Source organism: Capricornis sumatraensis, chromosome 2 (genome assembly GCF_032405125.1).
Source record: "Capricornis sumatraensis isolate serow.1 chromosome 2, serow.2, whole genome shotgun sequence".
Lineage (NCBI taxonomy): Eukaryota > Metazoa > Chordata > Mammalia > Artiodactyla > Bovidae > Capricornis > Capricornis sumatraensis.
In genome coordinates this window covers 202,044,208-202,065,955 of record NC_091070.1, presented here as the reverse complement: position 1 = coordinate 202,065,955, position 21,748 = coordinate 202,044,208, and the positions used below count along the sequence as shown (strand labels likewise).

Here is a 21,748-nt window from a genome sequence, read left to right as displayed (position 1 = left end):
GAAGAAACACAGGGATGTCTTGCCTATGCCAAGTGCTGGGCCGAGCTCTGGGTTCACTCATGACTCACACAAGGTCCCGTCCCTGGAGTGGTCTGATAAAAATCTGTATAAGCCATACTAAGAGTAGAGAGGAAATGATATTTTTCAAACAGGTCTAGAAGGATACGTAGGAGATACACAGAGGTGGAGATGAGAAGGTTTAAAAGACCTTTAAAGGTAGACTCTCTGAGATGAGAGAATTGAGCGCGAGAAACTGAAGAAGGGTGGGATCAAGGACGACTCACTTCCAAGTTTCTGGTGTGGGCACACCAGAGTGGATAGTGGTATCCCGTTAGGAACTGAGAATCCTGGAGGAAAGCACTTGTTTGAGGGATGCTGGGTTCCAACTCGTGGGTGTGCGTTACCAGTAGCAGCTCCAGGGGTTGTCCAGAAAACAGCTGAAATGTCTGGAATCCTCTAGTGTCCAGACTGCTGAAATGCTAGGGACTGGGGGGCTGAACAGTTGGGACTTACGGTGGCATGACCCGCGGCGATCAGGAAGTCCTACGCCACCTCCCCAGCAAAGGGGTAGCGGCGCGGGAGGCGGGAGCCGGGCGGGGCTCCGGGACGGAAGAAGCCCCGCGCTAGGAAGGGGCGTGGAGTTGGGTGGGAGGACCTCGCAGCCGCTAAAACCGGGGCGGGTTGGTTTTGGCGGGCGGTGGGAGGAACCCCTGGGCGGCCTCAGCCTGTTGCTGCCCGAGTGCGAGCAGCTGTTTCCTGGTCCTGGTCCGGCAGACCCACCCCTCCAACCCCCACTTCTTGAACTTTCACCCCCGGCGCGCGACGGCGGCGGGTCACATGATCAAGGCCAACATGGCCGCCGCCGCCGCTGGGAGCTGAGGTGCCGCCGCCGCCGGGCAGCCGGGGGGAATCCGCCCGCATCGCCGCCCTCGCCGGCCGGGCGGCCGCGGGGCCCGGAGCGCCGGAGGCCGGGGCTGGGGCGGCACCGCGTGGCGGCCTCCGGGGCCCGCTAGAGCAGCCCCCGGCGGCTATGCCGAGGGCCCGGAGCGGCCGGCGGAGCAGGGGGGCCGGCGGGAGGGAGGAAGTAGGTTTGTTTACGGGCTGTTTGGGGCGGGGCAGGCCTGGACCGGGGTCCGGGGCTGGGGCGGGGGCTGGGATTCCCGGCCGCGCTGACGCTGTCTTCTCTTTTTTGCATCTGCCCGGGATTTTCTCCCAGACCTTCTTGCGAGTGCGAGCCAACCGGCAGACCCGACTGAATGGTGAGTCTTGCGCAGCCCCTCCCTTCGCCCCACCCCCGGCCTCCTCCCTCCCTCACTGCCTGCAGCTCCTGGCTTGCCTGGGTCTCTTCAACGTTAGGGCCCGTGGGTTTCCTCGCAATCACAGCGCCTCAGTATGTGCCGAACGGGGCTGCCGCCCTCAGTTTCCCCATCTGTTTAATGGAGGTGATGGTTGCCAGCTCTTGCGTGAGCCTCTCTAGGCCTTGAAGAACCCTGGGGGGCAATAAGTGGCAGAGAATGAGGAACAAGCCACACAATTCCACTTGGGAGCTCCGCTTTGAATTTGCAAACTGCTGGGACCTCACTGTACCAGCTGGCAGGGCGCTGAGAATGTTTTTCTTCCAGTTTTTAATCAGTGCCCAGTCGTGTGAATACAGCCTCTCTGCTGAGACTTGACAATGCAGTGAGATCTGGAGTTCCCACGGCAACAGGAACTAACTCATCCCAGGGCTCTTTGAGTTATCAGTCAGCCCACATTTCACAAAGGTGATCAGCGTGGGCTCAACAGCTCTTAGAGGCCTTGTCTGAAACCACGCTGTGTATGCACTACCTGGCAGCCGCCCCCCTCCCCCCCACCCTTTTTGGATTCAAACCTCTGGAGCATTTCTGTTTGCTGAACAAACTGGATGATCTAGTTTTTTGTGCTGACTAGGGTGTGGTATATTTGGGGGTTGGCAGTAAGGGGCTTGAGGGTCTCCGGATCAGCTGTTAAGGCCATCGATGTTCAAGATCCTGGGTTCCTGCCACGTGGTTTCTGCTACCAGGCTGAGCCCCAGATTGGGGAAAGGAGAGCATTTATCATGGGCCGGCCCCATGTTAAGCGTCTTTATCATTACTGAGAGGGAGTGTTAACACTCGTTTTGTAGATGAGGAAACTGAGGCTGGGACAGGTGAAGCGATTTGTTGAAAAACACACAGCTGGGATATGGCCGAGCCATGGTTTGAACCAGTTAACCCACTCTAGTATTCTTGCCTGGAGAATTCCATGGACAGAGGAACCTGGTGGACTGTAGTCCATGGGGTTGCAAAGAGTCAGACAGACTGAGCGATAAACACACACCTACCTCCAGAGCCTGTGCTGCTTGGACCATGCCATGCTGCCTCCTTGGCAATACTTTGACTTTTCCTGTTAGTGGAAGCTTCCAGGTAGGGAGCACACTTTTCCCTATCATGCTTTAGTAAACTTAGTTCAGGACTTAGAAGATGGATGGCAAGAAAATAACCAAACCTGCCTTGCTTATCTGAGAATTTCCAGGTGATGCCCAGTCCATCAGGGTGCTTTCCTGGGACCACAAGGAGTTTTCTGGCATGGGTGGCTTGGGCGAGGAGAGCATCCAGTGTCCTGCCTTCCTTGGCAATCCTGTGAAATTCACCTGTTTATTCAATTATCAGTGTCTCTCATAGTCTCCTTCTTACCAGAGAGGCATTCTAGGCAGGTTAGGGGACGCACCTTTGTACTGGAGCATGGCTCCATACAGCCTTCTTGAACTCTCAGAGTCACTTGCTCAGTGCCTTTCTGATATCTGGCATCCCTTCTCCACCCCAGCCCTGGCTCTAGAGTGTCAAGGTGGCTTGAGCCTGAGATTCCAAGGGTTAGGGCAGTCAGGGTGAAAGAGTCTAGATTTTTGTCCGCAAAATCAAGTGGGCAGCGGAACATGGTCACATCTCCTGTAGTGAGAGCAGCGGAAACAGAGGAGATGGGCCAGGCTGTGGGCCAAGGTTTCTCAAACTCCATGCTCAGTCCTTGTGGGATGGTGGCTTTCCTGTTGATTTGGGTCCTAGGGCTGCTCTGTTCTGGGGTAACTCCCTGCTTCAGGCCCTCAGGCAAGGAGCTGGGGTTTCAAGTGTTGCCCTAGCGCACTCACAGGATCCATCTTTGTTGATACTGATCAGTGGGGGGCACTCTTGGGACAAGAGAGCCTTTGAAGCTATGGAGTAAGGCATGGTTTCCTATCCTGCCTTTGCCACTTTTTAGCTACCTGGGCAGCTGCCTGATTGAGCTTTAAGTATCTTTATCTGGAAAAATGCTTAATACATCCTGGTTTCCAGATATAGAATAAATGAGCTTCCTTGTGTATGGCAGTTAAATCTTAACACACAGTTGAAGCTTTAAATTGTAACTTATCAGCTGTCACCTGCATCACCGTTCACCAGTGTCTCACTCCCTAGCCTGCATTGATGAGACTTCCACTAGGGTCAGTATCCATGAGAAAGTTCCTTCTGGCCTTGCAGTGGGGAACCCTTCCTTCCTTGGCTGGCTCCACCCCCGCCCTAATCAGTCTGGTCTCAAAGTGGCTAGCTCTGCATCAAGGGAGGGGATAGAGGAAACAGAGTCCCTTGTTTTGACCCCTTCCTGCTTCAGTGACAGGAGGGCTGCAGAGAGGGATTAGTGAGCTAATTAGAAATGATTGCATCTCTCAGCATTAATTAGCAGTGCTGTGGGCTTGCAGTGTGCACTTTGGAATTGAGCCCCCTGTGGGACAGCATGGTAGGCAGCCCTCTGCCTCGGGGGCCTGCCAGCCCCTCTTCACTCATCAGAAATGATGGAACAGGTTCGGGAGGGCACAGTAAGGGCTACCCTCTCAGGATATCCTGGGCTCTCTGACTCAGACCCTCTGTACCTTTATGACTGGGCCTCGATCTCCTCTTCTGTAAAATGGGGCCAGTGGGCCTGAGAGAAATCCTCCCTGGGATGATTCTATATAGGACACTGAGGGCTGTACCTCGGGCCTGCTGGCCCAGGAACAAAGCGGTTTTAACTGATAAGTGAACAGCTGGCCAAATCAGGCCCCTGGAGAGACTTTGGATTCTAGCCAAGAGGTGATCTCTAAAGTTGTGGGTCTTGACTCTTAAAAGAGCCTGTGATCTTGGCCTTCTGGGGAGATACCTAGTAAGTGCCAAGGGGAGCATCTTTGCTCACTGGACTCAGTTGAGCACCACAGGTACACAGCTGTGGCCAAAGAGTGGACACTGGCTGGCCTAGCACCAGTCTCCTCCCCAGGCGCTCGTGGCAGGGCCCAGACCCCAAAGGAGCTGAAGGTGCCACATAACAAGGGCGAGATTGGGCATGAGCCAGAGGGCTAATGGCTGGCAGGAGGTCAGGATATGTCAGTCCCCCTGGGACCTTGGGAGCTCCAGTGACCGTCTGCCTGTTCTGTGCTTTGTTTTTGGTTTCTCCATGCAGCTCGGATTGGGAAAATGAAACGGAGGAAGCAAGATGAAGGGCAGGTATGTCCCCTGTGCAGCCGCCCCCTGGCAGGATCGGAGCAGGAGATGAGTAGGCATGTGGAGCATTGCCTTTCTAAGGTAGAGGGGCCATCACCACCTACCCCGCCCCCTTCCCTTGACACTAGCTGCTGACTGCCTCCAACCTCTGGGCTGTTGGGTTCTCCATGTGGTCTCAGCAGCAGCTTCTTCTCTGTTCTTTGCCCTCTTCCTTTGCTTTCACTCTCCCACTCCTCCCCTGGGGCTCCAGTGGAAAATTATTGGGAAAAAGCCCAGGTCTTTGACCTCTCGATTGGTTTACTTCCAAGGAGCCCTAGAGCCGGGGGCCTGTGGGGCACACTGCAGCTGGGGGCCTGGGCTGTGCCTTCCTCGCAGGCCCTGGGGAGCAGGTAGGGATGGCCTGGGACCCGCATGATCCTGCTCTGCTCTTCACAGAGGGAAGGCTCCTGCATGGCTGAGGACGATGCTGCGGACATCGAGCATGAGAACAGCAACCGCTTTGAGGAATATGAGTGGTGCGGGCAGAAGCGGATACGGGCCACCACTCTCCTGGAAGGTGGTTTCCGAGGTACAAGCAGCTGACACCTAGGTAGTGGCACTGTGGTGGCCAGGCCTCTGCTGGTTAGCCATCTGTGGGAGCCAAGAGGCCAGGGCTGGTGGCTGGTCATCCATTCAGCCACGTGGGAACTGCTGCTGGCAGGGCTTCTTTGTGACCGTGCTGCCTGCCTGTGATGTGCATATTAAAACGGATGTATTTGGGTGGGGAAATGGAATTGTGAGGCTGCAAGCTAAGAGTGACGAGGGGGGCTCTCCGCCTCGGGTGATGCATTGAAGGTGACAGCCAAGCCGCGTTAGCACCTGCATAAAATATTAAAGGGACGGTTATGCATTTATCACTCCATCCCTCTTAAGGCTGATAAATGAGAATCCAGCAACCTGCTGTACACCTCCAGCATTGGGGGCCCCGAGGGCTTCCAGGCAAACACATTGGATTTTCCTCCTCCTCCTCCTCAGCCCCACGTCAGGGAAATCAGTTACAGAGGAGAGAGTGAGTTATGGCAAAATTTGACCTCCCATGAGCTTCATTGGTGAATCTAATTTTACCTGTGATCCCATCCCTTCTCCCTGGGCGCCCTCTGCCCTGAAGCAAGAGGGGCCTGTGCCCAGCTGCTCCTGCTTCCCTTGGACTTGCTGCAGAGGGCTCTACAGGGACCTCCCCAGCTCCACTGCCCACCTGGATCCTTGGAGACACATGGTTTGGCCCAATGGAAGTCTCCCACCCCCACCAGGTTAAATAGCAGACTGGTAGGAACCCAAGAAGCGTGTCCTCTTGTTGATGCTTCCTGCCTTGGGCAGGGTGAAGGGGGAGCTGTCTTGCTTCCCAGCCTCCAGCTCATCGCTCTTTCTGTGCACAAGCACAGCTGGCACTGCAGCTTGTGGTCATTAAGTGAGCCAATCTGCTTCCCATCTGCCTCCAGTTCTCTGGGCGGCTCCCTTGGGAGTAGTGCTGTGTCTGGTCCCTTGGGAATATCGCGGCAGCTGAGAGGAGGGTCTCTGCCTCACTGGGGCTATGCTTCTAGGGCTGTTGATGAGAAGTGGTCCCTACAGTGCCATCCAGGGCAAACTGGCTCCACGAAGAGGCCACAAGCCCAGGTGTGGCATTATGCCTCGGGTCTTCTCTCACATTGGCAAAATGTAAATGAGAAAGGTTAATCAGACCAAACTGAGGACTGAGCTAGAGAATGTCCATTTGCCATTTCCCTCTGGTCCTGTCCTAGAGTTTCTGAGGCCCAGAGAGCCCTGAAGCCAGGGATCCTGTGACTTGTACTCACAGGTGTCCCTGGCCAGTTCCAGGATGCTGCGCTGGGTTCGCTCTGTTGGTGGCTGCAGATTTTCATGTCTTCCATTGCTGTGGCAACTTCTTGGTCAGGTTACTGATGGCTTCTGGGCTCCAGACAAGGCTTAGGAAGATGAAGCCGCATGGGGCCTGCTCATACAACCATGTACTTCCCAGGGCCGGGGACCTACTTGCAGAGCGGGTGTGAGGGGCTCTTCAGCCCTGGGCGTGTGTCAGTTTTCCCTGAGTGTTTACATGGTGAGGTTGTTCCTTTCAAGAATTCCTGAGAGGAGTTCAAAGGGGGTTTTTCTTTGAGCGATTTGGAGAGCGAGAATGAGAGTGAGACTTGAAGAGGGAACAGGGGCCGGAGGTGCCTTTATCTGCAGAGAATTGCTCCGGCTTTCCTGATAGAAGCTGCTGCCGCCTCTTAAACAGCTTAGTGCAGTCAAAAGACAGACAGACTTGAAAGGCTGTTTTACAGCGAGATCAGCAGGGGCCACGAGGCAGAGAGCAGGGCACAGTGGAGCGGAGGAGGCTGAGGCTCCTCGGTAGGGGGGTGCTATCAAAGGAGGCCCTGGCTGATCCTGACCGCCTCTGCCCCTGAAACCTTGTCTGCAGAAGCTGACCATCTGTCAGTCTACCCTTCTTGGCCAGGACCGAGAGGCCCCAACTCTTGGGGGGTTGGGTGTGGCCCCGCCAGGCGGCCTGGTGTCAGTGCAGTGCATTGATCGCCCGCCGGGCGGGCTGGGCCGCAAGCCGGGCAGCGCGTGCTTAATGTGATTGAAAGGCAGTTAAAATGGCGGTGACCTTTTCAGGAGGAATTAGATTGCCTGCCAAGACCGGTTAGAGGGAGTGATAACGCCAGTTGAAGAAGCTGCCCGGCCGGCTTCAGAGAGAGGGAGCAGAGGCAAGATGAGCAGGCGAGCGGCGAGGCCCATTTAAGCCGCACTGTGCATGCTGACAGAACAGAGATTGCTGTCCTTGTTAGATATGAAAGAATTGAAGAATTGCACATAAGTTCCTGTATCTGATCATCACCTATCCCTCCTCCCAGACCAGGGCCCCTTCGTCCTCAGCATGGCTTCCCATCAGGCCCAACGGGGGCTGGTCTGGTGGAGCAGATGAGTTCCTTTGAATGTAATGCGCCACAGAGCCAATGAACAAGCAGGAATTTTTGGTGGGATACTTGACTGAGGAGAATGGGCCTTGGAGATGGGACCTGTGATTACTGAGACCCAGAGAGCTCAGGCCTGGGAGGGCTTGGAATTGGTATTGTAGGACCAAATGAAGGATCAGACAGAACAGGTAAGGACTGGGATAGGTCCAGATAGACGTGGATCTTCAAGAGCTTAAAAGAAGAGATACGGAAAGGTTTCAAGAGAGTAGTTTGAAAGAAACGTTTGTTTAGGAAACATGGTGGCCTTCTCAGTTCTAGGGGACACCCTGGGCTGTGTGCGTGAGGTGTGGGTTGTCCTCTCTGAACCTTGGGTTTGCTAGCCTGCTAGTGCTGTTTTTGCCCACTCAGTTATAATTGCATAAAGGGCAGCGCACAGACCTTAGTGCTTCACCAGCATTTCCCTTAAAGAGTTCAGCATTGGGAGGGGGAAAGACATTCTTCAGGCACCCCATGCCAGCCCTGGGCAGAGCAAGGGGCCTCTAGGTTGGGCCACAGTGGGAACCAATTATACAACCCCTGGGGACAAACCCGTGCCTGCCTGTAGTCCAAGGAGGTGTGTGACAAATGAGCCCGGCTTTCCTCATTGCCTATCTCCAACTCCTGGTCTCGGACAAGAGACCTGTGATGGGAGCCTTGATCCTTCCTCTGTCTTGTTTGCCAGTGAATGTTCACTTTGCTGGATTAGGGAGCCTAGAGCTCATTATCTCTGGGATGGACAGGCTGGAGAAAGGACATGGAACAGTTGGCTTCAGATGACGTGACAGTGATGTAATGGGCCTTTGGGTGACAAGGTGGAGGGATTTCCCAGGAGGCAGCAGGAAGTGGAAGGTACTGCAGCTCAGTCTTGCAGCCCTGGAAGGAACTGCGTCCCTGGAATCCAGCTTTGAGCCCCTTTGAATCAAACAGGTGGAAGGGTACAGACAGGGACGCTACTAAGAGAACCCGCTGTCCAGGCCTCTGCCCTTCCCCGATCTTCGCCTAGGGACTGCATCTTACTTGAGTTCTTGCCTTGGATTTAGACTGGTTCCATGTGGCCTGGAATGAGATACCATGGAGAGGAAAGGTGGGGCAGCTGTGGCGCAGATCTGTTAACTGGCTGTTGCTTGGTAAAATTTCAGCGCCAGATTGTGGGTCAAGGGGTTGAGAGGTGTTGTGAGTCCAGGGCCTGGAGAAATTGGCCTGGCCTTAAGCTGCTGCCTCCTTATGCGTGTTGATTTCCAAAAGATGGGAGCCCCAGATTCTCAAAATGTCCCCCAGGGCAACCCTGCTGCCTGGTATAGTCAGTGACAGGTGCTAAAACAGCCAACTGCTGGAGGCAGTCTTGGAACGGAGTGTGTCCAGGCTGCCGCTTTCTACCTCCTTACCACCCTGAGTTAGAACTTGTTTGGTGGGAGGAGCAAGGAGGGGTGGCAAGGAGCAGGGCACCTTCTGTCCCCTGTGGCAACTGACGGGGATTTAATCGCCTTTTGGAAACACAATTGTTAAGCCGGGACAGAGGGAGTACAGGCAGAAGGAGCAGGTATCAATGGTTTTAAACGGCGTCTGTCTCTCTGCGCCTCTCCTGACGTGAGGCAATGAAACGCGTTATCGAGGAGGCCCGGAAAGTGGCTAAGTGCGTTTGACACACGCCAACTCCCTGCCTCCACACTGGATAATTGCATTGTCAACTGTTCAGCGAGGTGGCAGGTGACACTGCAGGCCGATTGATTGTCCCGCATCGCAGCTCCCCAGACTGTCAGCTCCCCAATCGATGGCGTTTACACAAGACACTGTAACTGCATCTGTAACTAATTCCAGTGTAAAACTCTCCGGAAGCTGCTGCTGCGCAACCCCCCTTCTCCCCTCCTTTGGAGAGCACGGGCTTCTGGAGGCCCCAGGACGCCTTTCTCCCTGGGCTTTGGTTTTGTTGGGAACAGCAGGTGAGGAAATCGATGGCTCCTTTTTTGTGGTTTCAAGTTCCAGGACGTTACTGCCCCTAGTCAGTGGGCATCTCCAGTTTCACAATCGATCATCTGATCAATTGATCAAATTAACGCTGATTTTTTTTTTCCTTCTCTCTTTGTGATGACCCAAGAAGAAATGAGTTTATGAGAGATGGGACATTTTTATAAAATTTAGGCTTTGCTTATCATTTATGCACTTAACCCTCTGCCTCTCTATTGCTAAGTATCCACTTGGAGGGAAGAGGTTTTATTTTAACTGCCCGCCCTCCCTAGACCAGGCCCCCACTGCTGAGCATCACTGATCATCAGGGTTAGTTTGCCTGTGGAGAGCACCCAGCCCTTCATGGGTCTGAGCCACAACAAGGGGACTCCCCGGTGACTGAAGAGTGCTGTGGGTCATCTTGCGGGGTCTGAAGGCAGTCCCTGCCCTGGATAGGAGCAGCAGGAGTGGCAGCTTGCCTGTTACTCTGGAGCTTCACAGAGCAGGAGCCAGAGGCTTGGGAAGGCGTTCTCTGTGCCATCTTGCTTCTGAGTACTGGCTTGGGATATTCTAGCAGCTGAGAACATAAAATGACTGTGGAGCCTTCTCAAAGTATGTGTGGGAGGGGGGCAAGCTGGCGGGGGCCCTGTCTGCATAAAATGGCTTTATGGCCATTTCTTTTTATTATGATTCTGCCAGAAGTCAGCAAGTGACATTTCATTAAGAAAATAAAGTTTAATGTGCTGGGAAGGAGGTTGGAGTTGGCTGGGGCAGCGCAGGAGTGAAATTGGCAGTGGCAGCCTGTTCTGAACACCTGAGGGGTAGGGAGAGGCTCCCAACATCTGTCTGCTGGAGGAGGGGGTCAGGTCAGAGTCAGCTGCTCTGACCAAAGGCAGGCCTTTTCCTTGGCGAACAAGATGTGTCATGCTCTCCATCCTGTTAGCGTGGTCGGAGAAGGAGATTGTTGCCCACCTGAGAGATGGGGTCTGAGAGGTGAGGTTGTGGCCAGAGAGGTTTCTACAGGCCACCAGCTGATCAGGCCTGGGCCTGCCTCTGGCACAGGGCTCCCAGCACCTAACGGAACAGCACCATCGGCATTTAGCTGTCACTGCTCGGGGGTGTTACGTGGCACCTGTGGTGGGCTCAGCCAGCTCTGTGCTGGGTGACGCTTAGATCATAGACTTAGGCTTTTAATCTGATGAGCAACAGTGACAATACATGGTAATACATGTGAATTTGGAGTTGTACAGAAGCCTGGGTGGACACCACGGAAGGGGCCCCTCTGTAGAAATGTCTAGGAAAGTCTCATCTGTACTCAGCGCCTTGAGCATAGGAATCAGATCGGGAAACAACGTCCTCAAGTGTCAAGCCAGGTGGAGGATGAGTTCAATGAAGTTTGAGAGAATGTTGAAGCAAGTTCACTCAGGAAGTATTTAAAGAGCAGCTGTTATGTGCAGGCACCATGAATGGAAGGCATGATTGAGAAGAGTCAGACTTGCAGAATGAGCAGGAATGTGTTCCATAGACCAAGAGGGAGACGTTTCTAGGCAGAGATAACAGGAAGTACAAAGGCCTAAAGTGAAAGTGAAGTGAAGTCTCTCAGTCGTGTCCGACTCTTTGCGACCCTGTGGACTGTAGCCCACCAGGCTCCTCTGCCCATGGGATTCTCCAGGCAAGAATACTGGAGTGGGTTGCCATTTCCTTCTCCAGGGGATCTTCTCAACCCAGGGATTGAACCCAGGTCTCCTGCATTGCAGACAGACGTTTTGCCCTCTGAGCCACCAGGGAAGCCCAGGGACATGAGAAAACACAGGCCCTGGGAACCAAAATAGCTGTGTTCCACCAGACTACAGAGACCTGGTCCAGGCCTGGCAGGCAACGAGACTGCAGAGAGAAAGACTTCTGGCCACTGGGCTGCTTTACGTGTGGAGAAGCCTGGACTTTTCCTGGCAGTTTGGGAGTGCCCCATTGTCTCAGGTTTGCCATGGGAGCCACTCTGGGCTGAGGAGTGGTGCTAGGATTCTCGGCTTTGCTTCTCACGCACCCACCAGGCAGGGCTGGGCAGGGTCTAGCCAAGCCGTAGATGTGAGGCTGACTGCTGAGCTGCATGCACTTGGGCGGGGGCCGCTTGGCAGGGCTCGAGGGGTGCAGGCTCTAAGTGAACCTGATGGCTACATTCTGATTGATGGCGGAGTTTGTCTCCCAAACTGTCAGAGGGTTTATAGAGGTGCCACTCACCCACAAGGTGGGAATTGCTTGTCAGGACACTTGGCTGTGAATAGGAGACAGAGCTGTAACTTGGTGTTTTCTCAGCTTAATGGCCCCGCTGCTGACCCGCCTGCTGCCTTGAGTTTGTTTGTGCCTCAGTGTGGAGGGCAGATGAGGACTGGCGGGCAGTACCTGTAAGCTCTCTGTTTCCCTGGTGCTGCTTACTTCTGGGATGGGTGGGCCCGTTGTGAGACCAGAAACCGGAGGTGTAGGATAGAGAAGGATCAGGAAGAAAGTGTTTTTGAAACGGGCTTGAAAGATGGAGAACATTCCAGATGGAGAGAGAGCATGAGCCAGACAGACAGGGTGACACTGGAGGTGGAGTAAGTCTGTCCGTGTATGTGGGACTTAGGGAGCGAAATGAGAGAAGGTGAAGAAGTGGGGGCATCCAGAGCATAGCAAGTCTGGCTTAAGAGTAGGAATTGGTCGCGGCCACAGTGAGGAGCTGCAGGCAGTGCTGGAGCAGGGGAAAGAAGGGTCCGGACTCTGTGGCGACAGGACGAAGCAATAGATGAGAGGCTTGGCAACCCACTACAAGCCTGTTGCCTTCATGAATGTGTAAGACGCTGAAAGTGGGAAGAATGGACAAGAAATTACTGAGATCATTGGGCAGAACTCCGAGCTGCTTTGCATCGATTCCACTCACCCCAGACCCCATCGCTTTCAGTCCTTTTTGTCCCCAGCAGGGCTATTCCACTGGCTCATGTGATGTGGTCCGAGACCAGAACCACTGGGAGAAGGCAGGGGCAGGGAGGGAGAAGCTGCTTTGTGGTCCCTGGCCCTGGGCTATCAGAAAGGGTGGTTCTGGGAGTCAGAACATAAAGCAGGTGAGTGGGCCTGGGGCAGCTTCAGCCACTCAGCCCCTTGCAGCACCACCACCCCTCCCACCACTGGCCAAGAGTCTGCCTGTTGCTGTGCCAGATACGCCTTGGTGGGGTCAGCTGCCTGCCCCGCCCTTGGCCCTGCCTCTGCCCGGCTGGGTTGCCTCCAGGGAGTTCTCGGAGAAGCAGGTGTGCATGCCTGTCCTCCCTCGGCTGTCCCTTCTTAATCCCTTTAGAACTGCACTTGTCCAGGAATCTGGGCTGAGTGAGGTGGGGATGAATAATTAATGTCAGGCGCTTCAGACACCAAATATTTGAACAGCTGCCTGGTGTTTTTGCTGGCAAGGACCTGCCGGCCAAAATCAGGACATTGGCTGAGGGTTCCACTGTATGGCTCTGACAGGGCTTTGCCAGCCTACTCTCCCCTCTGGTAGACTTGCCAGGCTGGACAATGGGACATGGGATGCCCAGGTCCTGGGTTGGGGTTGTAGACCTGTCTGTCCTCTTCCCACTCTTCTTAGATGTAGAAGACAGGTGGACAACAGGCCTAGACTAGGTGTCTCCTGAGGACTTGACATAATGTACGAATGGGCTGCTTTATGAGCAGAGATCATGGAGCAGCAGGCAGTGCAGGAAAGGCTGAGGTATGCAGAGTGACAAAGAACTGTAATGTCAGAATCAAGAGCACCCAAGCGCGCTCTATTCCCCAAGCCCAAGTTTCTGCCGGGCCTTACCTAGCCCCAAACCTGACCCCTACCTTAGGAAACAAGGGGGATCCTCGGCCTCGTCTTGCTGGCCCCGGCCCTCCTCACACCCTGCTTCCCACAGGCTCTGGCTTCGTCATGTGCAGCGGCAAAGAGAATCCGGACAGTGACGCTGACTTGGATGTGGATGGGGATGACACTCTGGAGTATGGGAAGCCACAGTATCCTTGGGGCACTGCGGGACAAGGCGGGACTGGTGGGACAGACCAAAGGGAATAAGAAAAGTCACAAGCACCTGGAGTCACTCATCCACACCAAAACTCCCAGGGTCAGTGTCTCAGCTTGGGCCAGGGGCAGCCCTCCTGGGGATTCAACCCTCACGGCCCACCACAAACTAGGATCCATTGTCCTTGACCACCTTGCCAGATACACGGAGGCCGACGTCATCCCCTGCACAGGCGAGGAGCCTGGCGAAGCCAAGGAGAGAGAGGCACTGCGGGGCGCAGTCCTAAAGCAAGTGTGGGCACAGGCTTGGGCGGGTGGGAGAAAGGGAAGGGAGGCCCTGAGGCGAGGATCCACCTGGTGCCCACCCTCAGGGCTGTCCCTTCGGGGCTCACTTTGTCCTTCCTCTTTCCTTCCTCTAGTGGTGGCCCTCCCAGCACACGCATCACACCTGAGTTCTCTAAATGGGCCAGTGATGGTAAGTCCTGACCCAGGTTAGCAGGGGCAGAGGGGGGTGGCGACTGATTCAAGCCCAACCCCTCACCTGTGCTGCCCATCTGGCCAGAGTGTGAGTCCTCTGTCTGTCCCAGCAGAGATGCCATCCACCAGCAACGGTGAGAGCAGCAAACAGGAGGCCATGCAGAAGACCTGCAAGAACAGCGACATCGAGAAGTGAGTGGCCAGCAGGGAGACCGACTCCAGGGACCGCGGCTCCGTGGGAGGGAGGGGGCCCTTCGCTAACAGGAAGGCCTGCTGCCCTGGCACACAGCCGGCAGTGGGGCCCAGCTGGTGCTGAGCGTGACTCTCTGAATTGATCACTAGGCCATGGCCCCGGGAGCCTTGGTGGAGGGAGGAACAGGCGGCCTGCCCGCCTGCCTGCTGCAGAGGCCTCCGCCCGGGGAATGTGATGTATGGCCACCCAGCCCAGCCGGCACACTTGATTCATCTCCAGTTTCTGTTTCTTAATCGGGAGCTAAATTGGTTTCATTTTTCTTGTCCCGGGTGGCGCTTGCAGTGTGGGTTTTAGGCAGGAGTATTGGGTCTCATCACTTCTGGGAGGAGTTTTTGGCCCGCATTCTCTGGCAGGGGAAAAGGAGATCCGTTAGCACTTCCCCCAAGGTTGGGCCATCCCTGGCCTGGATCCCCAGAAGCCACCAGGATTCGAAAGCAGCAGCACACCTTACTGCCTTTCCAGTAGCCCAGGCAGGCCAGTTCTGGCCCCAGGAGGTGGCACTGTCCAGTTCTGGCTGCCTGGAGCTGCTGCCGCTGTTGGCCATTGCCTAATTCCTCACACCTGCCCCTCCCTCCTCTGAAGGCTAGGTTGCCCGGGGTTAAAAGGCAGCCTCTTCATTCCAGGGCCAGTGTTCCATCTTGCCTCCTGCCAGGAGAGTGGATTGCAGGCCAGTGCAGGGCCGGGTCGGCGGCCCAGGGTCACCTCCCATTTGTTTCCCTCCATTTTGTGTTGTCATAAATTCATTCCAGCCCGTTGTGGTTGATCAGTTTATCTCGGCCAGGGCCGCGAGTGCTGCTGGCATGATGTATGGGCCGCGGCGCAGGGCCCGGCTGCCCATGAATCACCGCAGCTGCTCCGTGTCAGCGCCAGAGCGGGCCGCACGGGTTCGGTGCAACCAGCTTGGGGGGAGAGGAATGACGTATGGATGTTTATTTAATAATTCTCTCCTACTCCAGCTGAGCGGGGCGGGCGGGGCTGTAAGGGGCGCCTACCCTCATCTGGAGGGGCTGCTCATAAATCAGAAAGACAAGATCATTAATCAGGGATGGCGCCGGAGGGGGAGGTGGGGGCCAGAGCCAGTGGCCATCCAGTGGTCCTACCCCACTGAGGGCTGGGGAAGCTGGGCTTTCTGTCCCACCTGTATGAGCATGAGCACCCGTGGGCAGGGCTCTCGGGGATGAGTTGGGGGCCAGCTCAGTCATGTGCAGAGATCTCCGACGGGTCTGGCCCTTCAGTCCCCATGACGTCTCTCCCAGACACGTTACGGGTTCCCATCCTGGATCTTTTTCACATCCAGGGGAAGGAGAAACACAGGATACATGGCTTCTTCCAAGAAATTCTCCACCCCATGCCTTCAAGGGGCTCTGGAATAGCTCGCAACCTCCCTGAATTGGGGTCTGGAGGATTGGGTGTTTCACTAGAGCAAAGAGTAAAGGCCAGTTACGTGCTGAGCAGATCCACCATGGGGATGGAGTGGCCTTGGAGATGGGAGTGGGAAATGGCTCTTCTGGACTCATGGCTTTTGCCTTCCTAGCTCTAGCTCATTCTCTGGTTTAGGGTTTTCCAGTTAGTGTTCTACTCTGGGGTAAGCTGCCCCCAGTTCCAGGCCTTGGTTTCCCAATCATTGAAGTAACCACGCAGGATCAGCCTGGTCCTTGGAGAGAAAGGAAGTATAGCTACCCATCCTTGTCTCCCTGCCAGGAACATACCAGCAATCTAGATGGGGGTGGCACATACCGCATTGGGCAGACTGCCAGGGGGAAGACTCGGCTGTGCGAGTGCGTGTGAGGAAGGAGAGTGTGGCAGCGGCTTTCCAGAGCTGGAAAGCCGAAGGGATGCTCCCAGGAAACCCACCAGTGCCAGAAGGAGTTGTAGTCAGAGCCTTCCTCAGGTTGCTTGGAGAGAGGCGAAGGCAGAGAGAGCCATGGACTGCTGGAGTGATGGATCTGGAGCGTCTCTGATCAGGGACACAGCCATCAGGGCGACGCATTCTGTGTCACTGCTGGTGCCCCTTTAGGAGAGAACGGTCAGAGATCAGAGTTCGCCGCTGCCCATTAAGTGTTTCCCACCATCCTCACATGCCCCCTGTTACACCTACGCCCAGCAGGGACAGACTGCCTGGAAGCTTTCAGGCTTTCTGGGCCTGCTCCACCCCCAGGCTGGCAAGACAGACCACCCCCTAGAAGATGGTCCTAGCCCACATACTGCCCTTGTGATTCTACCTCAGCTGACTGAGTACACCTTCTAAACCTCAGCTCTTACCCTTTACAGCCCTCCTCCAATATCCTCAAGTACTTCCTGTAAATCTAGTGTAGGATAAACTTCCTTTCTGATTGTGGCATCTGGGGTCGTCTTGGACACTGGGTTCCCAGTGTAGCAACCTTCTGCTTGTCCACAAGTGAGTCTTCCAGCCAGATGGGGCCAGGGGCCCTTGGCCTTGGTTCCCACTGTTTTCTCAGCCTGGAGGCCTATCTCCTGGTTGTAGCCAGTGTAGAGTAATGGCCATTCACGCTGTTACTGGTTGATTCCAGAATCAGTCTGCCGGGGTTCGAATCCCATCTCCCCCGCTCTGCGTGAACCTTGGGTAGTCTGCTTAAGTTTCTGTGCTTTTGTTGTCTTTGTAGAGTTGTGTCCGACTCTGCAGCCCACGGACTGTAGCATGCCAGACTCCTGTCCTGCACCGTCTCCCAGCCCGTGTCCATTGAGGCAGCGATGCTCTCTAACAGCCTTTGCCTCCCCCTTCTCCTTTCGCTTTAGTCTTTCCCAGCATCAGGGTCTTTTCCAGTGTTCCTTCATATATAAAATGGGAGTGTTAGGGTCTCCCCATGGGGTTTTTGTGAGGTGTAAATAAGATAATAATTTTTAATCCCTCGGTAAAATTCCTGGCATTTAGTAAGTGTTTAATAAATTTTAGCTCTTTTATTTGTATTATGTCATTATTCCCTGAAGCTCATCTCCAGTACCATCTTTTCTACTCCTCCAGGAAACATTCCTCCCCCTGTAAGCTCCTCCGGGTTCTGTTGACTTGTTTTAGGAGTGGTGGGAAAGATCACTTCTTAGAATTGTCCGAGCTGTTCCCTGTTGAGTATCACAGCTCAGAGAGTTCAGGAAGTTGCAGGGCTTGTGCAGGGATTGGACAACAGGTGAGGACCACCAGGACATCTGACATGCCTAGGAAGAAACAGCTAGGAGCCGTTGATGTAGGCTAGACCTCCAGCCCAGGGACCTAGATTATGTGGGCCCCCTCAGATCCCCATCTCTCGCTCTCCCTGGGGGTTAGACCCGCTGTTTCTTCAGCAGGCGTTTACTCACACTCCCATGCCTGGAGTGGGGCTGATGTCCAGAGTCAGTACTGGTGGAGTGATCATCTTGCCCTCGGGGAAGCGAGTCTGGCAGAGGAGACAGGCATTTGCAGTTGTACTGCTGTAGTGCCGTCCAGCACGGGGCTGGAAGAGCACAAAAGGGGCAACCCCACCAGTGGTACTGGCCGAGGCTTGAAAAAGGTTTCTGGGAGGAGGTGGGAACTAGGCCTGAATGATGAGATGGAACTAGAGAGTTAGGAGGTCGGGTGACCCAGAAGCAGCAGAAAGTACTTGAGAGGCCAATGAGTGAAAAATGCTGGGGCGTGTGGAAGAACTCCAGCATTGGACGTGGATGGAACGCGAGGCACGTGGTAGGGTACTGAGGCACATGGCTGGTGGGGGCAGGCCAAGGAGGCCCTCATGAGCTTGTAGGAGTTTGCTAGAGCTTTATGCTGAGGTAGACGCTGAAATGTTGGAAATGTCAGTAGAAGTGGTCAGGCTTGCAGAATCGTAGGTGCCAGAAGAATGGAGGCAGAGGGGCCATTCGGGTTGGTATAATGCACAGAGTCATGAGCACCTGAACTACAGGTGGCAGCGTGGAAAGGAGTGGAGATGCCAAAGATGTGAGGAGCTGGATGTCAGGGGTGACTGGGAAGGAGTAGTTTCGAGAATGGTTCCCAGGTGTCTGGTTTAGAAATTCACCAGGATGGAGGTGCAGGAGCAAGGCGGGTGAGGGGCGCAGGTCTGGAATGTGGAGTTTGTGGATCTAGGATGTGAGTGGGATTGGGGAGCAGGGAGGTCTAAGAGACATGGGTACATGTGGTTCTGGAATTCAAGGAAGGTGTGGGCTGGAGGTTCAAATTAGAGATGCCAGCCTGCTGCCTGCGCAACTGTGCCATCCTCCTCACAGAATCACCGAAGATTCAGCTGTGACCACGTTTGAGGCCCTGAAGGCTCGGGTCAGGGAACTTGAACGGCAGCTATCTCGTGGGGACCGTTACAAATGCCTCATCTGCATGGTGAGAGGAAGGGAACCTCGCATGTCCCTGCTTGGGCCTCAGTGCTCCCTGGGGGTTGGAGAGGGTCTCTGCCCAGTGAACTGGGCCCTTCAGAGGGTGGGACACCTCAGAGTGACCCCTCCCTTCTCTGCCGGTCTTCTCCCTAGGACTCATACTCGATGCCTCTGACGTCCATCCAGTGTTGGCATGTGCACTGTGAGGAGTGCTGGCTGCGGACCCTGGTGAAGTGGTCTGGGGGTTGGGAGTGGGTAGCCTTTCGGGTTACTGCCCAGATGTCCATGCTAATGCTTGAGCCTCCCTCGGGGGAAGGAAGAGCAAGGAGCAGGCGGAGCAGAACCATAGACAGCCTGATTCCAGGATATTCATCCCCAAGCTTATGAGCCTCTCCCCTCCCCCACACCAGGTTTATCCAGTTCTCCCCAGCCATGGGGTCTCTGCTCCCTTTCCCAGCCCCCACCTTGGAGGGCCCCCGTGTTACACATAGCAGTGAGATCCCCGGTGAGGAGGAGGCTGGGTGTGGGTAAGCAGGACCAGGGCCTCAGCCCCTCCCCCTCCCATTACTAAGCTCCTTCTACTCCTGCCCCTGTTCTTCGCTCAGGAGCAGCCATTAAAATGTCGCCCGGAGACAGCAATAAAAGGCCCGGACGTGGGCTCTGTGTCCTGATCAAAGGCCGCGTGTAATCTCGTTAGGGCCGCGGCAGCCACAGCTGGACCCAGCCTTGTTCTCATTACCGGGGCTCCCGCTGTGGGCCTAGCCAGGCGGTTTGATCCTGGCGTCCCCCCAACACAGGAGCGTGCCTGCCTGCTCACAGAGGCTGCCCAGGCCTCCCCAGCCCTCGTGGACAGGACCAGTCCAAAGTCCCAGCACACATTGGGTGCAGGGAGACATGGCTGCAGGCCTGGGTGCACACGATCAAATGTGTGGGCCGGGGTTTAACCAGAGGGCCCTGCCCCGCCCCATTCTCCCCGCAGGGCGCCAAGAAGCTCTGCCCCCAGTGCAACACCATCACAGCGCCTGGAGACCTGCGGAGAATCTACTTGTGAGCCGGCCACCCCAAGCAGGCCTTGCCTCCAGCGCCACGCCTGCCCCACCTGCGACGAGATGCCCCCTTGTACATACTTGCACACAGGTTCCCCCATGTACATACATGCACACACATGAACACGCACACACACAGGACTCTGGAGCCAGAATGGAGGCTGAGGCCCAGGCCCTGCCTGCTGGCTCCCACCAAGATTGGGGGCCATACCTGTTCCAGGTTCTGTTTCCAGGGTGGGGCAGGGAGGTGGGGGTGGGGGGAGTATTGTCAAGCAAGGCTCCTGAGATCCAGCCCCCAGACGGACAGACATGCAAACACCAGACTGAAGCACATGTAATATAGACCGTGTATGTTTACAATGTTGTGTATAAATGGGACAGCTCCCCGCCCTCCGCCCCTTCCCCTTCCCCTGGCTGTATGATTTTCTTCTTTTGTTAAGAAGGCCTGGAGGCAGCGCCTCCTCGAGGGCTGGCTGGGGGCTCGGCCCATCCGCCTCAGGGTGCCTGCCTCACTCCTCCCCGGTCCCTCCCCTCTCCCATGTGCTCGCTGTTCAGTGGTGTATATTTCTTCTCCCAGACGTGGGGCGTGTGCCCCAAGGGACGTGATCCTCTCCTTAGTCTTAGCTCCTGGGGCTCTTGGTAAGGAGTTGGGGGAGGGGGGAGGCACAGGCGTGGGAACCGAGCTGAAGCAGGGGCTGAGACTGGGCTGGACAAGGGTGCTTCTGGCTCCCCAGCCTTCCGCAGAGAACCTTTCCTGGGATTAGAGCTGCTCTTTCCGGGAGAAGTGTGGTCTCCCCTGCCCTGTGGGCCCCATGGTGTGATGCTGTGTCTGTATATTCTATACAAAGGTACTTGTCCTTTCCCTTTGTAAACTACATTTGACATGGATTAAACCAGTACAAACAGCTGCTGTCTCTGTGTATGTGTACAGGGAGGGGAAGATGATGAGGTGGTAGGAACAGAGGCAGTTAAGGGGTTAATTCCTGGCAGCCATGTGGGGAAAAGGACTTGGCTACAGCTTTGTGAAGCAGTGTGGGGTTAGTCTGTTCAGGGGCCCTGGAGCTCTTGTCGGGTGGGGGTGGGGTGGGGCCAGGACCTGGACTCCTGACTATTGATGGGTAGGGGCTCCAGGTTAATTCCTTATCGATGCAGAATCGTCAGCTCATTAATCACAGGAGAGGTCAGAGCTTGGGGGTACCGAGGGGATGCAAGCTCTATCCCCTGGTCTAGGGCTGGAACAGGCTGTAAGCTCAAGTGAAAACATAATCCCCAAACCTCTGTCCCTTTCTAGTCCCTTGAAGTGATCCAGGGACCAAAGTCACCATCTTAGTCCCCTGTGGCGGCGTCTGCTTTCCATCCTAGTGACCACTGCCTGCTATAGCTACTGCCCAGATAAATGAACAATAAGAACCCCCTTTATCCAAGGTGGACCCTCAAGTCAGGGAACTGAGGCTGGGCAGCCAGCACTTGAGATGGAGCTTGGTCAAGTGGTGATCCCCATGGCTGACCAGTACCAGGGAGTGAGCAACTGGGTGCTCGGGCAGGTGCTCAGAGCTGCAGAGGAGGTCTTGCCCACCACAGAAAGCTTGTTTTGACAGAAGATTCTGCTAAAATTCAACACCCCAGAGTATCTTCATGATTCCAGACTCCTTTCCTTCACATGTTCTCACACACCAGACCCCGCCTCCCAAATCTTAGACACACCCATCTCTGGCATGCGCAGTGAATACTATAGAATCAGGTCCAGTTGCCAGTTCCTGCCCACCTCTGCACCCAAACGACAAATCACCCTGGTTGGAGTCCAGTGAAGGCCCTTCACAGTGCCAGGCCCAGCTTGATGGCACCAAATATTCTGAAAGCAAGGATCCTGGAGCCCAAGTCTCTAGGAAAATGTATGTGGCCTGAGCAGAGCAGCTCGTGACAGTGGAGGGTTTAGAAGAGAAGTGGACGATGCCCAGTTCCCATCAGGCTGGCTCCTATCGGATTTCTACTCTCCCCTCTCCCTGCCTTGGACTCAGTAAGTCCTTGATGGCTGGTTACTTTCACCCCCGGGGGCCAAATGCTCTCTAATAGAAGACATTAACCCAGAGTGAGGGCGTGAAACCTGCCCTGCTGTGGGAGACTTGAGTTCCATCTCATGGCACAGGCAGCACTGCCACCTGTTGGCCATGGCTAGGAATGCAGCCACACAGAGTAGGAAC

The 21,748-nt window shown here is 55.3% G+C and overlaps 1 protein-coding gene across 3 annotated transcripts in view; it reads left to right on the top strand.

Annotated features, from left to right (window-relative positions):
• The window catches only part of RNF220 (ring finger protein 220), a 261,358-nt gene extending 240,931 nt beyond the window's left edge, over positions 1-20,427 (top strand). The window contains exons 1-11 of one of the 3 annotated variants that reach the window (XM_068964022.1): positions 1,031-1,084; positions 1,217-1,259; positions 4,462-4,583; positions 4,938-5,070; positions 13,357-13,453; positions 13,659-13,745; positions 13,877-13,932; positions 14,048-14,126; positions 18,400-18,508; positions 18,655-18,729; positions 19,481-20,427. In XM_068964022.1, coding sequence (XP_068820123.1) covers positions 1,031-1,084; positions 1,217-1,259; positions 4,462-4,583; positions 4,938-5,070; positions 13,357-13,453; positions 13,659-13,745; positions 13,877-13,932; positions 14,048-14,126; positions 18,400-18,508; positions 18,655-18,729; positions 19,481-19,552 — 927 coding nt within the window. In that variant the 3' untranslated portion in view covers positions 19,553-20,427. Of the gene's footprint in view, positions 1-1,030; positions 1,085-1,216; positions 1,260-4,461; positions 4,584-4,937; positions 5,071-13,356; positions 13,454-13,658; positions 13,746-13,876; positions 13,933-14,047; positions 14,127-18,399; positions 18,509-18,654; positions 18,730-19,480 lie in introns of those variants that run through there. The other 2 variants (XM_068964021.1, XM_068964020.1) reach the window with 2 other exon arrangements.
• The last annotated feature ends 1,321 nt before the right edge of the window (positions 20,428-21,748 follow it).